Source organism: Falco peregrinus, chromosome 5 (assembly GCF_023634155.1).
Source record: "Falco peregrinus isolate bFalPer1 chromosome 5, bFalPer1.pri, whole genome shotgun sequence".
Taxonomy (NCBI): Eukaryota; Metazoa; Chordata; class Aves; order Falconiformes; family Falconidae; genus Falco; species Falco peregrinus.
The window spans coordinates 64,565,452-64,591,166 of NC_073725.1; the positions used below are offsets into that span (position 1 = coordinate 64,565,452).

Below are 25,715 nucleotides of genomic sequence, written 5' to 3' on the forward strand. Positions count from 1 at the left end.
AAACCGATGTCAGTCTGGGCAGATGCTGATGCTGTATGGAACAAGGAGCGTGGGCCGTCCTGCTGGGAGGGCTGGTGCTGGCCCCGGGTGGGGAAGCAGGGCAACACCGAGTGGAAGTCCAGATGGGTTCTTGCCTTCATACAGGGCAGCAGGAGGACCATTACCAGAGTGTTGTCAAACTCGAGTGTCAGCACTTCAAAAGGACACAGAAGAAACTGGGAAGACTTTTTTTTTTTTTTTTTTTTAAAAGCTACAAATATTAATCAAAGGCTGGAAAAGGTACCTGATAGTGAGACAGTGAAAGAGCTTATCCTTAAATCAGAAAGAAGATTGAAAGGTGACTTGATTACAGTGTAAGAGTAACTATGTACCTATCTGCATGGGGAGAAAATCAAGAGACACTAAGACTTTGCAGGCTGGCTGGGAGTTCATGCTAGAAGCCAAAGCCAGCTGAATTCAAATTTTGAAGAACCCTTGTTCTTTTTATTAGTAGCCCTTTCTTCATTAGCTGTTGGAAAAAATGCGTAGGAAAGTGCTGTGTTCTACATCTCTTGTACTGTCTCCAAATCTGGACCAAATCCCTTTGTGGAAGAGGCTCGCTGCATGCCCAGGTGACTGGTGCAGTATAGGCTGGGCGAAGTTTAGAGGCTGGCAGTATACATAGGTCAGCCCTTGTACCAGCCTGAGAGATCCTTCTGGCCTTTGAGTCTGTGCACACAAGAGCCATCTGTGTTGCTGCGGTTCCCTGGGCCATGCCATGTTTCCTGCAGTAGGCCTGCCTCTGAATGCCATGCTGTGCTGCATGCCTGCCAGTGCAGTTTTGCCATTGTCAGTGCCATTATGCAGTGTGCTGCTCAGAGCTGTGGAGAAAGCAGTGTGATAACTGGGAGGTGCAAATGGAGCAGAGGGATCTGCCGTTTCACAGGAGATGTGGAGTAAATCCCAGGTATTCAGTGCTCTCACCTGCCTGCTCAACTGCAGGACCATGCAGATGCTCCTGAGCACAGCTGTGGGAGGGACAGAATGAGGCAGGGGGTGCTGGCAAGGAGCTGAGGAGAGCTGAGCCCAATGGGTTGGCCCCCGACATCGCTGGCATCTGAGAACTAATCAGGGACTTCCCAGGATCCCGTTTCAGATAACACTGAGTTGATGGGATGAGGTGTTTTTGCAGCAGGTAAGCGGCTTTTCCCAATGAGCACTGCTGTGTGCTGATGCACCAGTGTACGATCTGCTGGAGTGCTGCAGTCATGGGCTGTGTGAGGAGCTTGCCTCGTGTGGCGATCCAGTTACCAGGCAGAACTCATCTTTATGTGGTTTCTCCAACACAAGTTACTTGGCCCAGGTTGTGGTAGACCTGTCCCTTGCAGGCAGGGGAAGATGTTGACTTTCCACAGCAGAAACAGGAAGACTTCTCTAAGCGGTGGTCTTTGCTTTCATTGCTAAGGTTTGCTTGCTTGTCCATGCTGTGCCGAGCGTATGCTGCACCTCTGTTCGCAGAGACCCTTTCCGTGCCAGTGGCTCATCTAACAACAAGCAGTCACTGACCATTTTGGACAGCAGGTGAATGTCGTGCTGGTCTAGCATGACAGCTTGAGGGAGTGACCATCCTACCTCTCGGTAGTCAGTTGAAGTCTGAGGCTAGCGCTCTTCCTCTGCAAATGCCCCACAGTCTGCACGTGCTGCTGCTGAGCCCGAGAGAAACTCCAAGAAGGAGAACCTCAGATCTCCACATTCACCGACTGTTCAGAGGTTCCCCACGAACTGGGTGGCCCCAGCTGTGGTGATGCCCTCCTTCCTGCTCAGGCAGGTGCAGCAGAGAACCTCCTTCCATGCCCCGCACAGCTCCTGGGTGTTTGGTCTAAGTTTTGGGTTGTGTCATGCTGGGATCTAGATCAGGTACGTTACGTTATAGTGTGTAACTGTCATTGTGTTGAATCTTTTGGAGCAGCAGAAGCTTTGTCCAGGCAGTCAGGCTTCTGAGGGTTGCTGTGAGAAGGATGCATGGCTTGTGGAAAAGGGGCAGCTGTCCCCTTGCTGGTTTCTCATGTGCAGCCTGGCAAAAGTCCCCCTGGAAATCTGTTCGCTGTGTGGGAATGACACTTCTCTCATCCTTTCCAAGTTGCTTCCAGCACCAGATGTTGTCACAGTTACTGCTTCTGTGAAAAGGTGGGACAACCTGCCTGTGGCTTTAGATCCTGTGAGGAGATGACCCTGCAGGTGCAGGCTAAGTGACATGGGCTGGGCAGTGCCGCAGTGCCTGGTGCCTCTCAGAACGCCAGCGGGGTGAGCCTGCCCTGAGGGTTGGGTCAGCGTGGTCCCCTCGCTCACAGCAGAGCTCCTGGTGAGGTGGGAGGCTGGTACGGAACGTGCCTTTTGACTTCTTGGCTCTGGATAGGTACAGTTAAAGAGCTTCCTTCTCAGAATTGCCTTCAGAGAGCTCCTGTATGCAGAAGTCTCCTAGAGTTTAGAGGATGTCAGGACAACAGCAAGAAGCTGTCGGTGTGTGGGTGCCTTAGCTCTTGGCCTTTACCTTAAGAATATTTCTGTACCAAACGAAGGTTAGAAAGCAAATTGTCTATAGAGCCCTTCGGCAGTGATTTATCTTGGTGCTGTTCCTGAAGAGGAAGAATGGGCCAGGTCCGGTGCTGGAAGGGCACAGGAGGGACAGCAGCCGGGCTGCATGCTGCTGTGGGTGCCTTCTCTAGCTTCAGCTCCTCAGCAAGCCCATGGTGAGTGGCCCTCTCCTCCCACTGGCCCCGAGCATCAGTGAGGACAGCCAGCGGTGCGAGGCAGCTTCCTCCTGTCACCTGCCAGAACCTGCTGCTGCCATGCTGGTAGCATCGCTGCTCTCCATTGCTCCCCTGAGCTGCAGGGCTGCAGGCCTGGACTTCAGCTAGAAAGCCCAGGGTGGTTCTGGCTCTCCTGCCTGGGCAGGATTTGGGTTTCTGCACCCTGAGCAGGACAATGGCATCCTGCCTTATGTTCTGGAGCGGGTTGGTTTATTCCTGGCTGTTAGGGTGATAGACAGCATTTCCGTGTCTTCCAGCCCAGTGAGTGATGCTTCTGAGGAAGGTTTTGGCAGGAGCATTTCAATGGAGAGGCCAAGGGTTTTGTGCACAGGAGGGTGTGCAAGGCCCTGCAACTCCATAAGGTGCTACCCCACCCTGAGGTGTTTTTTGTAGTGTCCCTGGTACATTGCTGGGGACCTTCACATGCACCTTTTCTCTGTCCGGGTGCTCCTCCCAGAGCTTGACCGGTCCTGGCAGTGCCTGTAGAGGGATTTCTCCAAAACGTCTAGGACAGGGTGCTTTGTTTTGCTATAAAATACTGTGTGATGCTTAAGTGCTAACAGCAGCAGCACCATGTGTATCTGGACAGAGGTTCTGCACACAGGGCAGGGCTTGTTGGTTGTACATCAGACAGCTGCCTGTAGCAACCAAAGGAAGTGTGATAAACAACCAATCCAAGAGACTGGCTTAAGGGATCATAGAATCCTGGAATGGTTTGGGTTGGAAGGGATCTTAAAGATCATCTAGTTCCAACCCTGCTGCCATGGGCAGGGACACCTTTCACTAGATCAGGTTGCTCAAAGCCCCATGAGATTGGAGTGACAGAAATTGTCCTTGCAAAAGTCTGGCTGATGTTCCAGAAGTGGAAGAACCTCTGCCTGGCAAGCAGAATCAGGAAGGATGCCTCAGTTAAGGGTTGGTGAGATTTTATCATCACCAGTGAGGTCTTGCTGGACTCATGATTAATTCTGTTACCACTAATGGTACAGGGTGAGTGACAAGGCAGAGCCTCTGCCAGGTGTTGTGCCCAGGACAACAACTGCTGAGGAGTTTTTCTCAACTTCCTTGGGTCCCTGGGGTGCCTGAGCCCGCAGTGTGCCTGGCCAGTGTTTGAAGGAGAGATGGTTCCCACAGCGAACAGTGGATGAAGCTGGCCAGAGGAGAGGATGGAGGGGAGGAGAGCAGGGAAAACCAGCCAGTTAATACTGTCTGTTGGGTGGGTGTAGGAGGGGTTCCTGCTATTTACGGGACTAATATTTGTCTTGGGAGTCTGGAGAGGCTCACGGCTTTGTCAGATGAGCAAGTAGCCATGGCCCAATAGGCCGCCATCTGTCTCTGTAGGGACATGGCACTGCAGCTGTGAGGTGGCAGGATTTTGCAGTTGCTGTCAGCATCTGACTTTTGCAGATGGGTTCAGTCTCACCACATGTGGTGCAGTATCCTTTACCTCTCTGGAAAGGAGTGTGGCAGCTCCTTTATTGCAAGGGTGCACGATATGAGGCGCACTGGGCTGGACGTGTGACATTGCCAGTGCCTTCAGTCATGTTCATCTGAAAGGTCCTTCCTTCTCTGAGGGTGGATACCTGGCCAGTGTGCAAGAGAAAACGAGGACTGGTGATGCGTTGTTCTGAATTCCCCAACAGCCCAGCTTGTTTGCTGTTACACTCTTTGGTCAAGATGTTTCTTTCCAGAAAAGGTAGGAGACTGGGAAGGTTGAAATGCAATTTTGGGCTGTTGGCATCAGACAGCATGGTCACAGGAACTGGGAAATTTGTTCCTCACGTTAGTTTTTCAAACATTTGGAGACTGTAAAGGGTCACAAGGGCCTGGACTGATGGAGGTGGCATTGCCCAAGCTGTTCAGTTTGGTAACTGGCTCCTGTAGCTGCTGTGAGGGGGTGACCAAGACAGGACTCTGGCTGCCCAGGGATTCTTCTGCAGCAGCCCAGGGCTCTGGGTGGCTCCTTGGTGCCCGCATGAAGTCGCTGCTCTGTGTAAGACCCGAGAGAGTGGGTGGTCTCTGGGGACTCGGCATGACTGGCATGGGAAGCCTGCACTGCTGCCTGCTGGAACGTCCATGGGCAAAGGCTGTCCCGTGCAGCTGGGTTGCCCAGCGGTGGCCAGCAATGGGGGTTGCGAGGCTGGGTGTGCTGCAGAGATCCTCCCTGCTGATACTGGGCAGTGCAGCTTGCACCCCAGGGTGTTGGCATCGGGCGGAGGAAGGGTTTGGGTCTCACTGAAGCCCTCAAGAAATCTGTGTGTGGAGAAAGTTGCTTTCTGGACTCTGACCCTGTCCCCTTCTCCCTTCTTCCAGTGGCTCAGAAGGTGGTGGCTCTGCGGAAGAAACAGCAGCTTTCCATTGGCCCCTGCAAGTCCCTGCCCAATTCACCCAGCCATTCATCTGTCTCTGCGGCCTCCATTCCTTCTGTTCACATCAACCAGGTGGGAAACGGGACCGGGGAAAGCTGGGGACTCCACATGCTTCTCTGCACCCCCTCAATTCACTCAATACACAGCACGTTTAGGCTGGCCTTAGACTTGTGGCTAGAGCCCTGGAGCTTTTGGGAAGAGCAGAGCCGTGGTCACCCTGGCACTTCTGTCTGTAGCCCAGAGCAGCCTGATGTTTGCCCTGAGGTCAAGTTTCGTGTCTAAACCACAGAGTCTGGCTCACGATCTCCAAAGATTGTGGCATGCTTCTAGAGACTCAGTGGCAGAGCCGTGAGCAGCCCACAGGGAAGCTGCAGGGCAGGGCAGGGCAGGTCCGTGGGAGGGGTCTCGGTCTGGCTGCCCTGGCCAGGCAGGCAAGCCTGGGTGGTCACAGCTGCCCACCAGCCTGCTGCCCCCGGAGGTGGGAAGCTGATGGTCTCCCATGCATGTATGGGTGGGCTTCTTAGGAGGTGTATTTGTGGAGGGGCAAATTCAGTAGTGAATTGAAGCGGTAGCACAGAGAAGGAGGTTCTCCTCCCCTTGGCTAGATGAAGGGCTCGGTGCTGTTCTTCTGGCATGGTGTTATCTTGACAGGGACTGCCAAGGTCTCTGTGCTGGGAGGATGGTGAAACCAGAGGTGTTTGTTCCGTGGCTCTGGAGGAGCAGAACTGATGCAGGGGAGGCAGGTCAGAAACCAAAGCAAGCAGCCATGGTGAGTGGCTCGGTGAAGCAGACTCTTTGGGCAGCTGCCTGTTTGCATTAGGCTTTGCTGCATGTTTCCAGCACCCACATAAGTGCTGAGCTGGCGCTCTGATGAGGACAGGGAGGTCCTGGGCTCTGCTGCTTCTCTGGGGCAGTCAAGCCAACAGATTCCAGCTCTGAAGCAACCAGCGTATGAAATCACAGGGTCTGTAGCAGGGACTTTGGGAAATCTGTCTGTCTGGCACAGTGCTGTCAGGCTGAGGAACAGCAAGTGTAGCAGCTGGGTTTATGGAAGATGGGATACAGCATAGCTGGAGTAGTTGTGAGCCCCTCGACTGCCTCAGCAGTGAGCAGCACTTGAAGCGGTCTTTTTTCTCAAAGACTGTAGCTAAGGATTCAGAGGAGCGTGTAAAACTGAAGAAAATGCAAAGCAAGTTTAGCAAAATAAATTCTGCTGGACTGACAGTTTTTTTCATAAGGAGATGGGCTTTGAACCTTCAGGTGTATCTGAGCCTCTCAGCCCTGGGAGGGCTTCCAGTAAACCACGACTGGGGAGATTGTTCTGTACACACCTGAGTAGTGTCCGCAGCCACTGGCTGGACCCCTAGATAAAGAATTTTTAAATACCCATGTGAAGTTAATACCTGAGCGTATAGGCTGCTAAAGCTGGACTGCGAGTAGGTGCGTACAGGTTTTTGCTGACACCTGTGCCACCTTCCTGGTGCTCCAGGTCACCAGGGCCCTAGCAAGTTCAGATGAAGTCTCTGTGTGCATGCAAATAAGCTGAGCCCTGCTGACAGCCAGAGCTGCCTGATGAAGTACTATGTAGTTTTCTGATCAGCGCTTGCTTGTGTCCAGCGAGCTTGAGATACAAGCAGAGTGAGCACAGCTGCTTGCAAAACATACACAGCCGTTCCATGCCCTGCAGTATGTCTGCATGTCAGTGCTTTCGGGGAAGTTTAATCGGAGGCATCCAAGGTGGAGAGCAGAGTCCAGGGAAGATGCAGATTTGAGTGTATCTGGTAATTTGAGGATTTTATTAGCAGGCAAATTGTAAACAGTCAGAGGCTGGCTGGGGAGGAGAGGCAGTCTGTGCTGAAAGGGGGAGCAGGGTGGAAGATGGCCTAGAGCAGCATTCCCCAGGGAGGAGCTGAACACTTGCTTAGTATTTTCTTCAGTGTTCGAAGTATGAGAAGAATAGCAAATACGTACTAATGGCACTTGCTCTGCTGGGCAGTGTGTTTGTGGTAAAGCTAAAAATGTGTGAGGGGTGTGGGGACACCAGACCCCTCAGGCTGATTGCAGTTGCTCATGTAAGTATGTGTTGAAATGGGTGTAGGAACAGCAAAAAGCAGGTGGGAGGGAAAAGAGACCCTAACACAAGAGGAAGTTAAGCACCTGGCTTGTTTAGCCAAGGAGAGTGAAGGCTGAAATGGACCAAACCTGATGTGTAATACACAGCTGTGAAAGGAAATAACTTTTTAAGAAAAGAAAATGCTAGAATAAAAGGAATGGATTTAAGACTGGCCTTGGGGAAGCAACATTTGGGCATCAGAAGAGGTTTCTAACTGCATGTCATGAGCTTTGTTAGAGGTTTTTGCTCAGAAACCTCCTTTCCTTCCTGCAGAGTACCTTTCAGCCCAGTTTGCAGATGCGGTCTGTGTAGAGGTGAATGCTGGCTCCTTGGGTCTTGAGACAGGACCTTTACTCTCAGTACCTTGCTGTCTCCTGGGGCTTTGCCGGAGGGACCTGAGTAGTTCTGGTGGGAAACGAGAGCTGTTAAAGGGAAGTAACGCAGCATGCAGCTAAAAGGGAATTGCAGCTAACCGTGAGGCCTTTCCAAGCAAGAAATATTGATTGATTGCTTGTGTTGTAGAGGTGTCAGCAGTAATGATAGGCCATGTCCTTCTGGAGCTTCCTCCCTCTGTCCTCCCTCCCTGGTGTGTGCTCTGTGCCTGTCTGACGCTGTGTGTCCCCTGCACTTGGCAAACCTGGACGCTGCAGTGGGGATCAAAGTTAATTCCCATTCCCTGGGCCTTCTGTGGCTCAACAACAAATGCTTTCAGTTCCCAGTGACCTGCTGCAGTAATCTTTGCTGTGGTGTTTACACACCCCTCTTCCATTACAAAACCACTTCTCTTAAAAATAGAATATGAAGTAATGCAACTGGTAAGTGATGGTAAAATGCTGTGGAGCATTTCCCCATTCTTGCTTGGGCTCAGGAATGAGGTTCTGGAACTGCTTCCTGCTGTCCTCAGGGAAAATCCAGCTGGCTTTAAGAAACACAAGTTCACTGGTTGCTGATGTTTCTGACATGGACCTGGGCAGAGCAACCCACGCACTCTGGTGCATATGGGCTTGCCACCTGGGTGGGAGGATGCACATCCAATACTGAGCACATTGACCAGGCAGGTAGTACAGCAGGGATGCAAAAGAGCCCGGAATTGCCGCTCAGGAGTGCGCTGTGATGGTGGTGACACGCTGAGGGGTATGGCCTCCAGCAGGAGCTGGAGCAGCTGTCCCTAACACAGGAGGGAGCAGGGTGCAGACAGCTCTGAGCCCGGCCAGGCACTGCTCTCCGGGTCTGGACTGCAGAAGTGCCAGCGCCTCTCGTCGGACTGGGTGATAGTGGCCTGGCTCCTGGGAGGTGTCCTCTGCTCCTGGCACTGCGCTACCCCCTGGGGCTCTGGGAGGAGATGGACAGGCTGTACACGGTCTGGAGGGACGAAGGAGAGAGTGACAAGTTCTTTGCACGGTAGTGCCCTGTTCTGTCTTTTTCCACCTGAGGGTATGGGGCTCTTGCCAAGGTTTTTTACTTGCCTTTGTGAGTAAGAGAGCAGGAGCTGGCACAGGGAATAGGATCTCAAGGAAGGGCTTGGGAACACAGGGTTTAACATGAAGATGAGATGGAAAGAAGCCAGACAAAGAGTTAAAGAGCTTTTGTTTGCCTTGTTCCGCAGCTAGGTATTGGCGTAAGCAGGCAGGACACACGAACTGGGACAGAAGGGTCTCTTTCTTCTTGGTACCGCTTGTGGGAGCAGTGGGACTGGCATTTGTATCTGGAGTGCTTGGGCAGGAGGAGCCCCTGGGAGCCTGTGCGCTGCTCTGTCCTCCTGGGGCCCGATTTTGGGTGTCGAGAGCTGCTGCCCGCAGCTGCTGGCTGTGTGTGGTGGCAGCATTGCTCTGTTCCTTCCAGGCCGTTACGGCATCTTGGGCAGCATTTTGCTCCCCTTAGCAGGCTGCCTTTCTGAGGGCTGTTAGCAACAGCGTTCCCTTCCCCCTGGAAGGGGAAGTTAATAAACAGTATGCCCTTCCCATCTTGTCTTCTGCCAGTAGCTATGGTTGAGGTCTGCTTCCCTTCATAGCTCTGTGCCTGCAGAGGTGATGGTGCCATCTGAGATGGGAGGGATGTCCTGCTCATTGCCTGCTCTCCTGGCCCGTGCAGGCAGGGACAGCTCAGTCTTCTGGAGCTGTCAGTGAAGAAGGCACTTGTCTCCTGGAAATGGGAGCAAAGGGACCCTGCAAAGGATTGCTTAGGGGAGGCAGGAGCTGGGAGCCAGCCCTGCCTCTCATCCCAGTCCTGGGGACATCTGTTCTGGAAGTAGTTTGGTGCTACTAGTTGAGCCAAATTAAGATTTTTGGAAATGACCACTGCTTGTCTGGTCTCCTGACAATCTGGCCAGTCCACTGCGATTACTGGGAGAGGAGAGACTCCAGAGGACCTTGGTGATTTTGTCACCTGTCAGAGGACTTTATTGTCCTGGCAGGAGGTGGTGGCCAGTTTCTGAACCTTCATGATTGTGCCAGGTTCCCAGGTTGGCAGGGCTCTGGAACAGCGGTGCTGCATGAGGTGTTTTGGTGTCCTTGCACAGTGGATGATCCTCTTTGTGATACAGTTCTTGGACCAGTCAAAGGCCTTGGTTTCATTTCTGTCTTTGGAATTGTTGAGGTTTTTTGCTTGTATTCCATAGCAGTGCCTGGTGCCTCAGGGGTCACTGCTTCCACCAAGGTGGAGAGGAAGGGAGCTGTAGTAGCTGGTCAGCTGTGGTCAGGGTTTTCCACCAGCACTGTTGGGTGTGCCAGTCATGCTCATCAGGTCTGTGACCCTGAGTACCGTGTTCAGCACCTCCCTGGTCCTCTGGCATGGCCGAAGCCAGGGCCAGCCCCAGGAGTCCTGCACGCTTCCTCAGGGTTGCCACGTCTGCGGCTCAGGGATGCCACATCTGTCCCTCAGGCCTTCCCAGCAGCTTGTGGGATGCAGATCTGCACTTGTTTGAACAGGCACCTGGACCCTGCAGCTCCCACAGGGAGCTTTTGCTTGCCTACTGGTTCGGACTCTCCCCTCCTGTGTCCTGCCCACACCCATCACTGGGCGAGCAGGTTGGATGGGTTTGGGAGCCCCATTCCTTGGCTTGGCCTCGACTTCCACCCTGCTGCCTTCTGGCAGCTGCCTGTCCCTTGCCTGCAGGGCGTGGGTGGGAGTTTCTCAGGCCGGTGGGTGCTTGCAGTACTTGCAGAGCTATTCCACCTGATTTCCTTACCGTTGTTACCCCTTTCTCTGTCTTTCTTCAGGGAGCCTGAGATGCCTTTAGGAATACCCCAGGCTGTGGGATGAGTCACCATTGCCTCTTTGCTGTGGGATTGAAATTTGCCTTTCTGCCAGGGAACTGGTTCCCAGCAGCTGGCAGGAGGTAACACAGGCACCCCGTGCCAAGCCCCGCCGTGCTGCCTGGATGCCCGGGCATGCCTGGCCCTGCTCAGCTGCCCTCCTGGTGTGGGCTGGCCCAGTGTCACGGCTTGACTCTGATGGCCTTGGTCTGTGGGCCTGCACTGGCTCTTCGGTGACACTGGGAAGTGCATTTGCTGAGACTTTAGTAAGAGAGTGGATGAAAGAGGTGAAAAGTTAAAGTTTGCAAGTGAAATGAAACACAAGCTGCAGCTCACCTGTGCTTGGTAACAAGCGCTTCCCTGCCTGTCACAGCACGTTTCAGCAGGGTTCAGTCAGCATGTGTGCCTCGGCAGGTGAAGCAATGGGTGTTTGCATTTCCTCATGGAAGCCTGTGTTCTGTAGCCTGCTCAGCTTGCTGTGCCCTCCACAGTCTGTACACTTCTCTGGCTTCTTCCGCTGAGTTGGTGGCTGATGTTTGTTTGTACTCTTCCGTTCAGAGCCCTTCCCATATTTCACTCCATGTTCTGCCTTATGCCTTTTTATACCGAGAGTTGCTGCATCTTAACTTCAGCTGAGTTCTTCCCTGCTTAGACACCCTATGGCACTGTCAGTATTCTTTGAAGTTCATGATGTTCACCCGTTACACACTAACGGGAAGGATTTGTCCTGCACGTGTGATTTTTCAGCTTCTGCTGTGTTCTTATTCAGTAGCAACCATAGGTCGTTGTTCAGGTACATCAGCAAAGTAGCTGCCAGGAGCAAAAATACAGTATTTGCCCAGACCTGTCATCTTATCAGGGTTCTCCCACATCCCTGCAATTTGTTCTGGGTGCCTGGATCACTCCTGAATTCTTGGAGCAGTCTGCTTCAGTTGAGCAGTGTGGTGGCTCAGGAGTGCTTGTGTAGCCAGAGGCTGTACTGCTGTCTGCCTTTGGGGGAATTTCTCCCCTGCCCCCAAACTCACAGGTGGCACCAGACCTCACATTTCCCTCTGTAGCTTGGTGCAAGGCATCCTTCAGCCCCAGTACCTTTCCTGAGGTTTGGGTGTCTGCAGTGTCCTTTGTCACTCAAGAAAGACAAGAACTTTGTCTTGTCTCCATCACTAGGCAAGCTTATGGGCTAAGGAAAATTATTCTGGCCAGGCAAAAACTATAAACAAGGTTACAGGGAGTATGTAAAATATAAACCACAATTTAGCAAGATTTCCTTCTAGGAGCTTTAGTGTCCATCAGCTAACATCCATAGGGTTTGTCCCAGCTGCTATGTCAGGAGCTCAACCTCTACAGCCTCTTCTGAACTGAATCCTTCCCACAGTCGTAGCTTCTTAAATGTGCTGACAGGGTGACTGGAATGTGCAGAGCTTAGCCAGGAGACTACCTCAGAGTGGTTTCTGGACTCCTGGCAGCCTTAGCTGGCTCACCTTCCTGGGTAGCAGGTTCTCTCTGTTGCAGCACCGGCCATTTCTTCTCTCCCTTCAAATCCTTTTCTTTTTTTGGCATGGTTCACACATTATACATTAATTAAATGCTGATTCTACGTGCATTGTTATGGCTGATGTTAAACTTGAGCTGCCTCAGCAAATTCTTTTTGACTTTGTAGCTCGAGCTTTCTCCATCTATTCCTTCATCACAGCATTTGCAGAACACTTCTTCATGCAGTGTTGAATCCATGGTTTGCAGGTTCTCTCTCTGTTAAGGATTCAGAAATCACTGGCAGGGTGGCACGTTGCTTTGCTTCTCCATGTCCCTGGTGGTCCCCCCTTCCCGGGGACATGGTAGCAGGACTCCCTTTCATTGCAGGGTTCGTCAGCTGGACAGCCTGCAGGGAAGCTCCCTGGCAACGTTTGCTTCTGCGGTCGGAACGCCCAGCCTCTTTTCACGCATGGAGTGGTACAAGTAGACCAGTTTCCCACTCATTCTGCATTTCTGGGCAGCAGAAGCTTTCCTGTCTCTAGACAGGCTTGGGACAGCCGGAGTCCTATACTGGCAGGGAGGCTGCCTGCTCTCGGTAAGGCTTTCCTGAAAGCCACGGAGCAGCCTTGGGGCCTCCAGCTCCTGGGCTGGTGCCATGCATGCTGCCAGGCGGGTGGCAGGCAGGAGCTCAGCCTGATGGGTCCCTTTCAGCACGAGGCTCCCTCTCCCCATGAGCAGTCAGCAGAGCTGGGCAGGCTGCGGAGAATCTGTCGCTTGGGCTGCCTTGGCTCCAGCGTGATGTTAGGGTCTTCCAGACCCACCTGGAAGTGGTGGCCTTCAGGGCAGTGTGCCTTCCCACAGGCTTCACCTCCCTGCTGTGAAAGGATGTTTTCACCATGCTGCAGGCAGGCTGCTCCGGACCTGCTTGGAGCCTGGGGTGGCCCTGGCAAGTCGGGCCACTGTAACTTCCCAGAAGCAGCTGCCAGCTCCCTGAATGCAGCTGTGAAGGAGGCAATCTCAGAGTCCTTCCAGAGCAGGGTTTCCCTGTGGCACACCTTGCTGCCCGCAGTCAGAAGTCCCTTGCTCCGCTTCAGAGAGGAAGAAGTTGCCTTGCTCTATTTCAATGGCTCTCTTCTAGGACAAGTTATCTTTCATGCCTTTTCTCCCATTTCTCTCGTCAAAGATGAGGCAGTCCATAGCTTGAGTGAACATTGCACCCTTTCTAGGAGACTGGGCTGTGGATCACGGCCACTGCTCCGCCTCTTTCACGCTTCTTAATGTTTCTTAACTGCTTGTCTCAGAATAAGGCTCGGATCCCATCGGGCACAGCCTGCGCACGCGGGTATTTTCTCACTGAGCACCTCTGGCAGATCTGCATCCTGCATCTGCTTGCACTTTCTGCTGTAAGCAGTAGGTGGGAGTGGAGGAAGTCCCGTGGCCCTCGGATGCTGCTGCTCTGTGAGCATGTGAGCTGGGAGGAGGTGGGCTGCTCTCTGCAAGGGGTGCTGGAGCTCTCCTAGCCATCTAGGGGCAGCTTTTTCAATGTATTTTTTAAATACTGTTCAAAGATCAGCAGAACTGCCAAAGAAAGCACAGGCTGCCACGTGCCTTTTCATAGTAAGTTGTCCTGGGCTGCAGATCTGAAATGCTTTTGTGCAGGTGTTGCTCCTTGGGACCTCTTGTAAGCTCATTTCCAGGTCATCGCCTGCAGAGCTTGCGTGAGCAGAATGGGAGTGAGCAGCCTACTTGTCTGAAAGAAATGCACTGCGGAGGTGGTTGCACAAATGGCACAGTTAGATTTTCCCCTCTCCCTGAAGTCGAGCGAGTTGCTAGTGAAGACACGGTGTGTTGTCCCATGTGTTCCCAGGCATGGGCCACTGCAGCCAAGGCCACGGTGGTCCACAGCCATGAGAGGTGTGTACCACCCTTGAGGGTATCGTGAGGGTATTATCCTTGCTTGGATAAACCTCAAAACCAGCAGGAGAGATATGTTTTACATAGAGCATGAGTTTAGCTTGTGGCACCCTGTCCTGGAAAGGTGAAGGCTTGAGTCACAGGGTCACACATCCTCGTTCGTATTGTAGCTGTCATTGTGAGACAGGGAAGGGACCAAGTGGGACTGTGAGCCAGGCAGACTCTGGGCTGCCTCACAGCTCCATGTCTGATGGCCTCTGTAGAGAGTAGGGTTCTCCCCAGCAGACTGTCTGAGGCATAGCTACACAGGTCCTGTGTTCTGGAGAGGAAGTATCCCCAGCTATGCCCCCTCGAGAAGAAAGGCTGCTGTTCAGGGCTGCGTGGTTGATTGCTGCCTTCCGCGCCTTTGCTCCAGACCTTTGTCTGGAAGGGCTTCTGTGTCTGCTGGCCAACAGCCAGCAGTCAGGTCTCTTGTCTGTTTGCTGCTCTTCACTGTTGATTTCAGAATTTTAACGTTTTACCAGTGGAAAAAATAGAGCAGAAAGAAGGGAAATGGCTTTCCCAAGGTCCCCTGTTGGGCAGGAGCCATGCATGGCGTAGGATGTTTCCCCTATCCCAGTCCTATGCTGCACTTCCTTGCCCTGTGTGCAGGGCTGCAAAGGCAGAAGGTGTTTCCGCAGTCGTGCCCCCGGGCAGCTGTCTGCCTCTGACTGCCCTGTCTCGTTCTGCCCTAGGCCACCAATGGTGGAGGAGCCTTCAGCGATTACTCCTCCTCTGTGCCCTCCACACCTAGCATCAGCCAGCGGGAGCTGCGGATTGAGACCATCGCTGCCTCCAACACCCCTACCCCCATCCGCAAGCAGTCAAAGCGGCGCTCCAACATATTCACGGTAAGTGGCACTGGGGTCGGAGGAACTTTGGGATGAGTTTTCTGAGGGTCAGGCAAGGAGAGGGGAAGGGAGCTGGTTCGTAGGGGTCTCGCCCCACAGGCTTTTTTGCACTGGTCTCTAGGTGAACCTTGCTGTGCTGGCCAGGGAGGGGGCGGGTGGCTGGGGGCACAGAGCGAGTGTGTGGAGGGGTCTCCCTGCAGCAGTGTGTGTGTGCAGCAGGGAGGGAGGGAGCCTTCTGCGTGTGTAGGGCCCGTGGTGCTGAGAGCAGCTTCTGGTGTGCATGGGGGAGCGCCTGAGAGCAAGCCATTCCTTGCACACGTAGGAGTGTGCATGGGGTATGCTCGTGTGTGTGTCTCTATAGTGTGTGTGTGCGAGCATGAGTAGAACTCCTTGAGCTTTACCGGGGAGAGCTGCACTTTGTGCATGCACAGCACCAGTGACCTCTGCTGTACCTCTCCTTGGGGCCATGTACCCTGAGCGTGGCATGAAGCCCCTGGTGACTGGGCCTCCTCTTTGGTGCCAGCTGTGCTGTGCCAAGTGGTGCTGTGCAGAGCCTAGTGCGTGGCACTGGGCCCCATTCGCTCCAGTACCCAAACCCTGCGTCTGTGTGACTTGAGCAGTGCGTCTGGGAACTGCTGTGGGGCATGGAGGGAGGGGAGGCATTAGGGAGCCAGCAAAGCTGTGGGCCCCAGTGGTGCAGGGTACGTTTGCAGCTGTTATCTCTGCCGGTTGAATCGCAGCCTGCCTCTCAGCATGCTCTCACACCATGCACACACCCGTCCACGCAGCGTGCACACAGTCCTACCCACACACTTGCCCTCACTGTTGGTGCAGCCCATGAGTTTCCCCTTGCTCTCAGCACACATGTACTCCTAGTCCCCACGTCTAGCGTAGATAGCCTCTGTTCCCCATGTAAATGTGCTCCTCTCCCCCTGTGCCCCTGTAAATGTGCTGGGCTCAGGCCTTTCTCCTCCTCCCCATCTAAATGTGCTTTCCAGCCACCATTGCTCGGTACGCCTGTGTCTGCTGTCTGTGGAACTGGCCACCACAAAGTCCTTGTATGTGTTGCACCATGTTACCCTGTCTGAACAGCCACCATTGCTCTGGACTCAGACAACATAAATTCACAGTGCCCCATGCCCCGTCCCTCTCACTGCACTATTGGCATCCCAGATTCCCCCATCTCCTTGTACTGGGAGTGTACCCATCTCCCCCAGCTTCTGACATCCTAGAAGCATCTGCTCTGATGTCCTGAATGCTCCGTGCGCTCCCCACTGTTTGCATCTCGTGCACCTCCCAGTTCTCTGTATGCATGTGTTCCCAGCCCTGCTGCAGCACACGTGCTCGCCCCTGCTCCCTGTGCTCCCTGGCAGGTAGGCTCTCCCCCGCCAGCCCCCTCCTCCCAGCACACACTGCCCTTTGCAGCAGATTCACTGCTGCAGACGCATGGTTGTTTCCTTACTAGCCCTCCCTTCCTCTGTGTTCTCACGCCTACCTGAAGATGCCGTGTAGGTCTCCTGTTGTCGATGGTCATGCTTACTGTTGCACTTCAGTGCTGATGGATGCTTCTTCTCCCTCCCCGCCGTTTCTCTTGCTCATGCTTGCTGCTGTGCACCAGTGCACGTGGGCGCTCATGCACTGCCCCCCATCCTTCTGCTCGCCTGTGTGCCAATGGGTTCTGGACTCGCCGTCAGCTCATATTCACGCTCTCTCACACTTCCCAGAGCCCCATGCTCAGCTCACTTGGTGTGGGCACACACTCATGGGGGGAGGAGGAGGGTGGCTTGCTGCAGGCTTACGCTTATTTGCTGTGGATGTCATCATCTGTCTAGGGCTCTCACTTGCTCGCTCATTCTGGGCTCAAGCTTGCTCACTCTCACTGTGGGGCTCACCTGTGCTCATCCGGGCTCGCGCTCACTTGCCGTGGTGCTGGGGCTCACGCTCACTTGCTTGCTCTTGTGCTGGTGCACCTACATAGCTCACATTGAAGTCTTCACCCCATTTGGTCGTGGCAGCAGCAGCAGCTCCTGACACCTCCTCCCGCAGTGGGACAGGGCCAGGGAGGATAGGGAGGGGAAGGGAAGGCTGTTCTTCTGCTGCTAGCTTTTCCCAGGCAGGCAGCGTAGGTGTAGCCAGCAGCCCCCGTCCTCGTGGGGTCCCCCAGGTGGGCACGGGCCCCTCCAAGGTCCAGTGCTGGGCAGGGCTGCGCTCCGCTCAGCTCCCGGAGCAGCTGCAGCCCCAGCCCCGAGCTGTGCCAGGCTCCTTTGCATCCAATCCTCTTCCTCCTCTTCCTCTTCCTCCTCTGCCTTCTCCTCTCCTCCTCCTCCTCTCCTGCCCTCACTCCCCTCCTGCTCCCCTCCTGCTCCCCACGCCGGATCGTACCGCCGCTGCAGAGGCGGGGGTCTGCGTGCCGGAGACCACCAGGTGGAGACAGACTCTGCCCGAGGGGCACCCACCCTGTCCCCGCAAACCCCGACTGCTGCTGCCGCCGGTGCCTCGCTCCATGGCCTGTCTGTCTGCCTGTCTGCTGGTGCCCATCGCTGACAGACTCGTGTCCGTGTTCTGAGTATAACTTGCCAAACTCTTTATTCTTTCGATATTTGCAGATATGTGCCACTGTTTCCAACTTTTCATCAACAAAAAGGCCTTTCCAACTCCTTCCAAATTAGAAGATCCAGGTGGTTACACACGGCACCTCTGTACAAATTCTCTCACTTTTCATTGCCTCTCCAGGGCCGGATAAGGGATGGGCACTGGGATTGATCTAAGATTAGAGGCTCGCCCGCCCTCCAGCCAGCATGGGTCCCCCCCTCGGAGACACGCAGGAGCCTTTTAAATCCCCCCAATGTAAAGTCTAGGAAGCGCTGAGACGGCCTGCGCCTGCACTTTAAGCTGGGACATTTCTGGGCCTGCTGGATGCTGTCTAGGCACTTTCCATGCTCGGGGATGCCAGGCGGACGACCCTCATGGGATGGGAAGACCTGCAGACCCACCGGGACCGGGCGACAGCAGCGAGTGGAGCTGGATGGGCCAAAAGACGCTTTGCTGCTGCCTGTGGGAGCTGCTGCTAGCGCCTGCTGCTAGCACTCAGCTCCTTCCTCCCTACTGCACCTCCTGCAGCCTGCATGGACTCCTGCTCCTCCTCCTCTTCCTCCTCGCAGCAGAGCAGCCATCTATGTCTCTTTAGTTTTCTTCTCTTTCAATCTCTTTGTTTTGTTCTGGGCCCAAAAGCAAGTGAATTGGTGTCCCAGGCGTGTGGGCTCGTGTCCCTTTCTGATCCAAAGCACATGGGGCGCTCCCGGACTGAGGGGGTGTGTAGGACGCTCCAGAGAGACGCTGCCGCTGCCCTTCTGCCATTGTTGTGATTCTGAATGTATTGATTGTGCTCCATGCCGTGTATGACTTGATATTTTCCTCTGTCCTGAGCACTTTGAATGAGTTCTGCTCAACAGACTGTATATTTCATATTGTATTTATTGGAGTTTGCTCTCACCGCAGCTGCCCTCGGGGGCTGGCGGGTTTTGCTCTCAACTCTCTAGACGTGTGATAGATATTTATTGTCCATGCTCTTTTGTAAGGGGCTGGTATCTCTGCCCAGTGACCTGTGCTACTTTGTATGGTGCAAGTGTGTTAACAGAATAAATCTGTTGGATTAGTAGAGGTGTGAGTTCCTTCACTGCCTTAGCCTCTCCTGCTTCCATCCATGCTCCACCTGCATCCCATGCCATTTCTGTCTGTCGCCATGTCCTGTGTGCCCCCGCGGGAGGCGGGTCAGAGGTAGCCCCATTCTGCTAGGAGAACAGCACTGCTGACAGTTGTGGGGGGAGAAGGCAGCTTGCCAGGGGACAGGTGGTGGGGAGGCTGGGGCTGGAGTGTCCTTAGAGGGGACGGGCGAGATGCTGGCTGCTCCATGCGCTGGGAGACCTGGCCTTGGGGGAGAGTGGTCCGGTCTGGTCTGGTCTGGCAGCCCGCCTGGGGGTGGTGGGGCTGTGTGTTTCCATCTCCTGTGCCCTGTCTCTAATGGACCTGTGTCTCTTCTCTTCCAGTCTCGAAAGGGCGCGGACCCAGAGCGGGAGAAGAAGGTGCCGGAGTGTAAAGCGGACAGTATCGGCAGCGGGCGGGCCATTCCCATGAAGCAGGTTCGATCCTCCTCCCTTCACCCCCAAGCGAGAGCAGGCTCCCTGGCGAGGTGCCATGAGGCTTTTTGGTGCGGTCCAGAGTGCCTCTCCTTGGCACGGGGGAGCATGGAGGAGCCGGCCGTCCCTTGGCCCAGCTGGTCGGGCATCCTGGGGGGCTGCACGCCTGCCAGGCTCCAGTAGCGTTGTACTGGGGGTGCGGGTGCAGACCCTGTGCCATGTGCGGGTGCTGGGTGCGGAGTGGGGTGCTCCGGCCAGCTGGCGGAGCGGTTCCAGCAGAGGGCATCCACACCCTGCGCCTGCTCCCCGGCTGCACACACCACCCCCACCCCACCCCCCCCCGCCCCGCCGCGGCCCCCGCTGCAGCCCTCCTTGCCTTGCTCCTCTTCATCTCTCCTCTCCTTTCCGCTCCCGCTCCAGCAGCCCAGCTGCCCCCTGGCAGAACAGGCAGGCTCTCCTCATCGTGGGCAATGGTAAAAAGCAGCGAGCATAGCGCCCACACCATGAGCTGTCATGGATCAGAGGGAGGCAGCCACTTGCTCTGGCAGCAGGGCGTCCAACTCCTGCCTCTGGCTTCCAGGGAAGCTCAAGCTGCCTGGAACAGACCCTGAATATTGCCTGCTCCTGTGTCCCATCAGCTGGAAGGCAGTAATGGGTAATGTCCAAGACAGCCAAGTAGTATGGATTGCCTGGATGGTGTCTCCACCAGGATTTCCTTGCACTACTGGCAAGGCTCATCCATACATTGCTTTGCAACACCTGGCTGTGCTTCTGCTTTGCACCCTGTGCACTCTATTTTTCTTCCTGTGGCCCCAGCTGGCCTCTCTGTGCCCCATCTGCCTGTGCTATGCATGAGGCCAGTTCACGTCTGCATTGCAGGAGCACTGGGGCAGGAGGGCAGAGTCTGCATCCCAGCTGGGTACTGTCTTCATGGCACCATTTCCTGCTGAGTATTCAGTGGGGAAAGAGATCCCTGGGAAGGACTCGGTGAGGCCAGGCTGGCTGAGGAATGGGATGGAGGGTCAAAAGAGGGAGACCCTGCTTGCTGCTGGAGCTCCCAAAGCTTCCTGCCCTTTCTAGTCCATGTAGTAATGTTGTGAAAGGTTTGCGAAGGGCTGTTAGTGCTGCGGACAGGGGAGTGCCGTGGAGCATCTGGAAGGAGGGCTCTGGGGTCAAAGGGGAGCAGTGGTAGGGGCAGCAATGCCAGGGCAGGGGCTGTGGGGCCTTGCATGGGGGGACTCTCCTGCCAGAGTGCCAAAACTTTGAGCAGACCCTGCAGGAAGGGACGTACCAGCTGCATGCCCCTTCTCTCTATGTAGCACAGTTCCGTTTTTTCCTCAGTCTCCTGTTTGGAGCAAGGATCAAGGCTCCTTAACTGGTTTTTCCACTGGTTCTGCTGCTGGAGTGCTTGCCTCTGTATCCGCACTGCTCCTCTCATTTCCAAGCAGAGCTGGCTGCCTCCGCACACACTTTGGTAGGGAACATGTGCCAGAGACGATGGGCATGCCCACTCCAGCACCGCCTCGTGCTGACTGGGAGGGCTGTGAGCTGCACAGTCCGAGGTCTGCCTCTGTGCCTCGTGTGCTGCCCTTTGGCTGCCAGTACAGTACTCGGTGGGTACTTGGTGTGCAGCAGCAGCGCCTGCATGCTCTGGTTTTGAGTCAGCACAGCATGGCGGGTGGGGGAAGCAGCGGGCTGTCGGTCTGTAGTGCCGAAGGGGAGGCTGAGAGCAGAGCAACTGGAGCCTTGAGCTAGACCTGACTTGGCTCCCCAGAACCACGCTGCTTGCTGCAGGGGGTCTGGCTGTGGGAGCATTTCCATGACCTTTGGTTTCTGGACCTTTGGGTTGCTTTTTCCAGGACTTCACTCAGCAGGGCGAGATGCTTTCTTTACCTGCTCCTGTGTCTGTCTGTGTTGTTAACTGGGCCTGGCCTTGTCCAGTCTGCTGGCAATTACAGTGTTTTAGTGTACGTATTAAGTTGTTCCTTTCTGTAGGCAGAGCAGTGCTGTTACTGTGTTGAACAGTTGAACTGAGACAGACAAAGGTCCAGGTCTGCAAAACAAAGCTTTCATGTCGTTTCTGTGCTTTGCAAGAAGTAGGTGCCAAACCACTTGCCTGGTTCAGGACCCAAGTGAAGTGACCGGTGGGCACGGCAGCAGCTTGCCAGGAGAGCCCAAAGCAAAATGTTACCATGTGAGATCTGGGTCCGTGCCTGGGCTTTGGGCTGGCACCTCCTGTAGCCAGAGCTCCAGGAGCTGATTTTGCAGAGGAGATCCTGTCAGTCTTTATATAGGAACATGTACTGACGCTGGGGGAAGCAATGTCTTGTTGGAAAGGTAGGCACCAGTTTATACAAATGGCTCTCCCTCCCTGGGCTCTGGCTGACTGTGTCTTACACTGTACTGGAGTTGCTGCCTCGGGGGCAATGCTCGGGCCACCAAGCGCGTCAGTGACCTGTCTCTTGAGATACTGTGGCATGCTGAAATTGCTGCCCTCCCACTGCTTGAATTAAACGGTTGTGCTACAGCATCTTAGGAAGGCGCAGAGCTTTGTTGCTAAAGGAGAAAACAGGCCAATATTCATATGCAGGTTACAGGGGATGAGGCTGGTGTAAACATGCAGTGTGGCTGATCCAGAGTAGTGTGAGAGTGCTGCAGTCGTGCACCATCCCTGCTGTGCCATCACCCCTCCAGGAGGAGCCATGGCTCAGTACCACCAATGTGAAATGGAACACAGACTTCAAGGAGCTGTAGCTCCATATCACAGATATTCGGGACAGGTGATGGTCTGCTCTCTGATTCAGACCTGCCCTTTCTGGAAGGCTGTGGAGATCTTGTTGCTTGCTGTCTCTTTGAAGGGCAGTGAAAGAGCAAGGCCTTTCACTAGTTTTACTCTTAAGTGGTCTGATGGTCCTGCCCAGCCATAAAAGAGCAGAGAAGCCAGTCATTTGGGGGGCTGTAGAGTGGCAAATGTGCCAGATCTTCTGCCTGGGCGCTTGGCTGCTTTCAGACTGCTTCGTTTCCCTCAGCATGTGCACTGCTGGGCTGATGGCAAGAAACGCCGTGTTTGGGGTGCTGCGGGCACTGGTGGGTAACCTTGGGAGAAGTCTGATTCCTCTGCTTGGAAGAACAAGACTGGTGTATGCTTAAGTTACCTGAAGATACTTGCAGTCTGTGGGTGATGTGGGGCAGCAGTAGAGGTAGTTGCCCTGCAGATTCCTTCCGTGGTCCCTGGGGCTGTGGTTGCTGTGACTGGTGCATGAACCCCTCCAGGACTCCGCAGGGAGAGAACTGGCCCTAGGGACTGCGGGCAGCCTTGCTGGGCACTCGCTGCTCTGGGTGTCCGCACTGAGCCGAGTCTGCTGGCAGGGAAGGCTGGTGGCAAAGTGGGAGGCCAGGTCGGGTGCTGCAGAAAGGAGGAACATTGGATGGAGGGTTTGCTTGGCTGAGGGGAGGACTTACGCTGCCATGGAGGTGTGGTGGCGGGCTGTAACTTGTCACCACCTTCCCTAGCACAGCTGAGAACAACACCTTTGGGTGACACACTCTTGTCTCCCTTACACCCCATGCACACCTAGAAAAGAGAAATTCCTGATGGGACAAGTGATACCATGGGTGCTGGCCCCCCTCTATGCCTGGGACAGTACCTCCTCTCCCTCCAGGCAGCCAGTGCCTCTGCTGTGGACTCGGGGTCCCTTTCCTGCGGTGTCCTGTTGGTGATACGTAGGTTCAGATAGTCTTGCAAGGTCGGAAGAGCTTCATAGCTGGACGCTTGTCACTGAGAAGTGGGTTAATTAGGCCAGGAGACTAAGCTTCCCCAGCTGTTCATTACTAGGGATGAACTCCTAATTGCACATGCACCAGATTCGTTCCAGGAAGGCTGTACTGAACACACAGGCAGCCCAGGGGTCCCCAGGCCCCTGGCCCGGCTCAGTTTGGGCCGTGCACTCCAGTAGGGCCCAAGGCGGATGACTCCTCCTCCTTGGGAGCTGGGATCATGCTGGGAGCTTAGATTACATTTAAATTGCCATTTGCATTTTCCAATCAATACACGACTTTACAATTAAGTTTGGTGTTAAAATTCTTAGCAAAAAGTGAGTGAAAGGGAGATTTGTGGAGTAAACGAGTCCTTTGGGGGCCATCGCTGCTCCCTGCTTCATTACGCTGCATATTGCTGCTGCTGCTTTTACTGTGCACCACCACAATCCAAACACAACACAGAGACACTGGTGCTGGCCAACAAAATGCTGGGAAAGAAAGGAAGAGTGGGGAGAGGAAGAGGACTGGGCTGTCTTGCCTTTCATCTCTGGCAGCTTTTTCCCTTCGTGCATGACTTCCACACTTGGGAAGAAACTTGTGGAAGAGTTATTTCTTGTTAAGTCTTTCCATGGGAAGCAGAGGGAGCTTGAGGTGTTGCCGGGCGCGCCAGCGCAGGGGTCTCAGCAGATCTGAGGAACCCGGCCAGGAGGTGCATCAGGGTGCATGCGCAGGAGCACGTCGAGGACGTGCATGGAGGGGACAAGTTGAGCTGTGGGGATGTGCCTGCCTCTGGCCTGTTCCCCTGCGTTCCGCCTGGCTTTGCCCTCCTTGCTGCTTCTCGCTTCTCTGAGCTGCGGTGGGGGCTGTCTGCCAGGAACACCAGGGTTCTCGGGATGCTGCTGGACCAAACCGCCACATTCTGCCATCACAACAGAAGAAGCTGGGTTACAGAGTTGTAACCTTGATGCAGTCAGCACAGCATCACCGTTAAAACCTGGAATCCTCTCAGCTTCTGTCCCCTGCCTCTTAATCTCCAATACAGCAGCGAACGACAAGTCTAACCGAGCTCTATCCCTTGATGCAGCTGTTTCTTGCAAATGTTTGGCCTTGAGGGCCCCTTCTCCTCCCCCCCATTTTCTTAGATGTTTAGTTAGACTGTGTAGTTGCTCCCAATTTGGATTCTTGTGCCTTCTGGCTTGAAAAAATGGGCTGCCAGTGCTCGAGTCTGTGTTTCCAGGTCTGGTTTTGCTTGTGTTTCAATTTGCAAAGTTCCAGATTTGTAGTTGAACTAACTGCAGCTGAACTCTTCTCTGCAGACAACATATTTTTGGGGCTTGACAGAAGATGCAGCAGCCTGAAAGTGTTGAAGTGGGTTATTTTGTAGCACCAAGGTGCATCAAGTCAAAGACACATCAAGGAGAGGAGGGGTGGCCAGAGTTGTTTTGCAGTATGTATTGACAGGTCAGACCGCAGAACTGAGCCAGGTTTAAGGCCAGAAGGGATCATTATGCCCAGAAGCCAGAGAATTTCAGCCTGTGACTTTGAGCTAAATTTGTAACTTCAGCCTGGTCTGGAGCAGATTTATTTGAAGGATATCAAACGGATGTTCTCAAATTCAGAGTCCACCATTTGTTTATATTAGTTGCTCTGATATTTAATGACTGTATATGTGAGGAGGAATAATCATTTTCATATGCTGCATGGGAAATGCGTGGCTAGAGAAGGTGATTTTGTGTAGGTCAGAGCCAGAGCAGAGCCAGCCGTGCCCTGGTGTTGAGAAAACGCAGGTACCGCTCGCTGCGTGTGACGATGGCTTATGAGACCCAAGAAGCAGTCTTGCCTCTTGGCATGGTAAAGCCCCAGGTGGGCTGCCGTGTCCCAGTCAGGACACTGCCCTTCGAGCTTGGGGACGGCCGGGAACTCTGCGGGACAGGCAGGTTAATGCTCTCAGAAGCACCTTTTGCAGCGCAGGAGTGATGGATTTGGGGCTGCGAGTGCGGAGGAGAAAAGAGCGCATGGAGATGTAATTGAAGTCGATAAAGGCTGCTGTGGAGGTCTGGGGACCGAGCTGGGTGGTCGCTATGGCAGGACAAGTGCTGTAGTGCCATTTTGTTGTGGAGGTGCAGGAAACGTGTGGATCCAGTCTCTGGTGGGGAGGACCGCAGTCTCCATCGCTGGTGGGTGTTGTGAAGAGGTTGGAGTGGCATGGGTGCACCTGGGCTGGCCCTGGGCAGGGATGTGGCAAGGTGACCTCTGAGCACCCTTCCAGCTCTGCTTTGCTATGATGATGTCGCGCCTGGGGGTAATGCTGTCTGCTGTGTCTGACCTGAGCCCACTGCTGGGTGGTGTTACTTCCCTGGCTGAACACCGGGAGCTCAGGAGCCACATGGTGCTGGTGCTCTCTGTCCCCAAGAGCCCACGCTGCATGGGTTGGACAGTCTGGCCCCAGGAGTGGGACCTTGCCTGAGCTGTGCTAAAATCCTTCTCAAGAGCCCAGTTTGCCAAGTGATAGGAGGCAATTTGTGTTAACGACCAGCCGCCGCAGTCATTTATGCTGTGCAGTTTCTATGTTTCCTTCAAGTTTTCTGGGTTTGTGTTTTCTTTGAGCTCATTTGGGGAAGACGCTGATTAAATAGTGTGAATCAAATGCAGACTGGCTGGACCTCTGTACAGGTGCTTCTGTTGGATGTTGATTTGCCATTTATGATTACACTTGTTCTCATTTACGATTATGTTTTGAGACCTTTCACTTGACCAGTTTTTACTCTGTACATTAATGGCTTTATGGATTTTGTACAGTTGGTTTTTAATGGCGTGTGCTGCTCAGTTAAAATCCTGACAGAAAACTCAAAATGCTGTGTCAACACAGCCACCGTTGTCATCGGATACAGCCATCTTACCAAAAGCAGGATCAGACTTCTCTGATGACCTGTTTCTGCCTTGGATGGCATTAGTTAACACTGCTGTCCTCTCGTTCCTTGCTGATCACTTCTTACGGTGGCTTTTCCACTGTTTTGC

The 25,715-nt window shown here is 54.2% G+C and overlaps 1 protein-coding gene across 3 annotated transcripts in view; it reads left to right on the forward strand.

The window, feature by feature from the left end:
• Nucleotides 1-25,715, forward strand: part of AGAP3 (ArfGAP with GTPase domain, ankyrin repeat and PH domain 3) — a 148,306-nt gene that overhangs the window by 67,629 nt on the left and 54,962 nt on the right. For 2 of the 3 annotated variants that reach the window (XM_055803964.1, XM_005230913.3), the window contains exons 7-9: nucleotides 5,103-5,230; nucleotides 14,647-14,802; nucleotides 18,849-18,941. In XM_055803964.1, the coding sequence (XP_055659939.1) occupies nucleotides 5,103-5,230; nucleotides 14,647-14,802; nucleotides 18,849-18,941 (377 nt within the window). Of the gene's footprint in view, nucleotides 1-5,102; nucleotides 5,231-14,646; nucleotides 14,803-17,408; nucleotides 18,463-18,848; nucleotides 18,942-25,715 lie in introns of those variants that run through there. The other variant, XM_055803965.1, reaches the window with a different exon arrangement.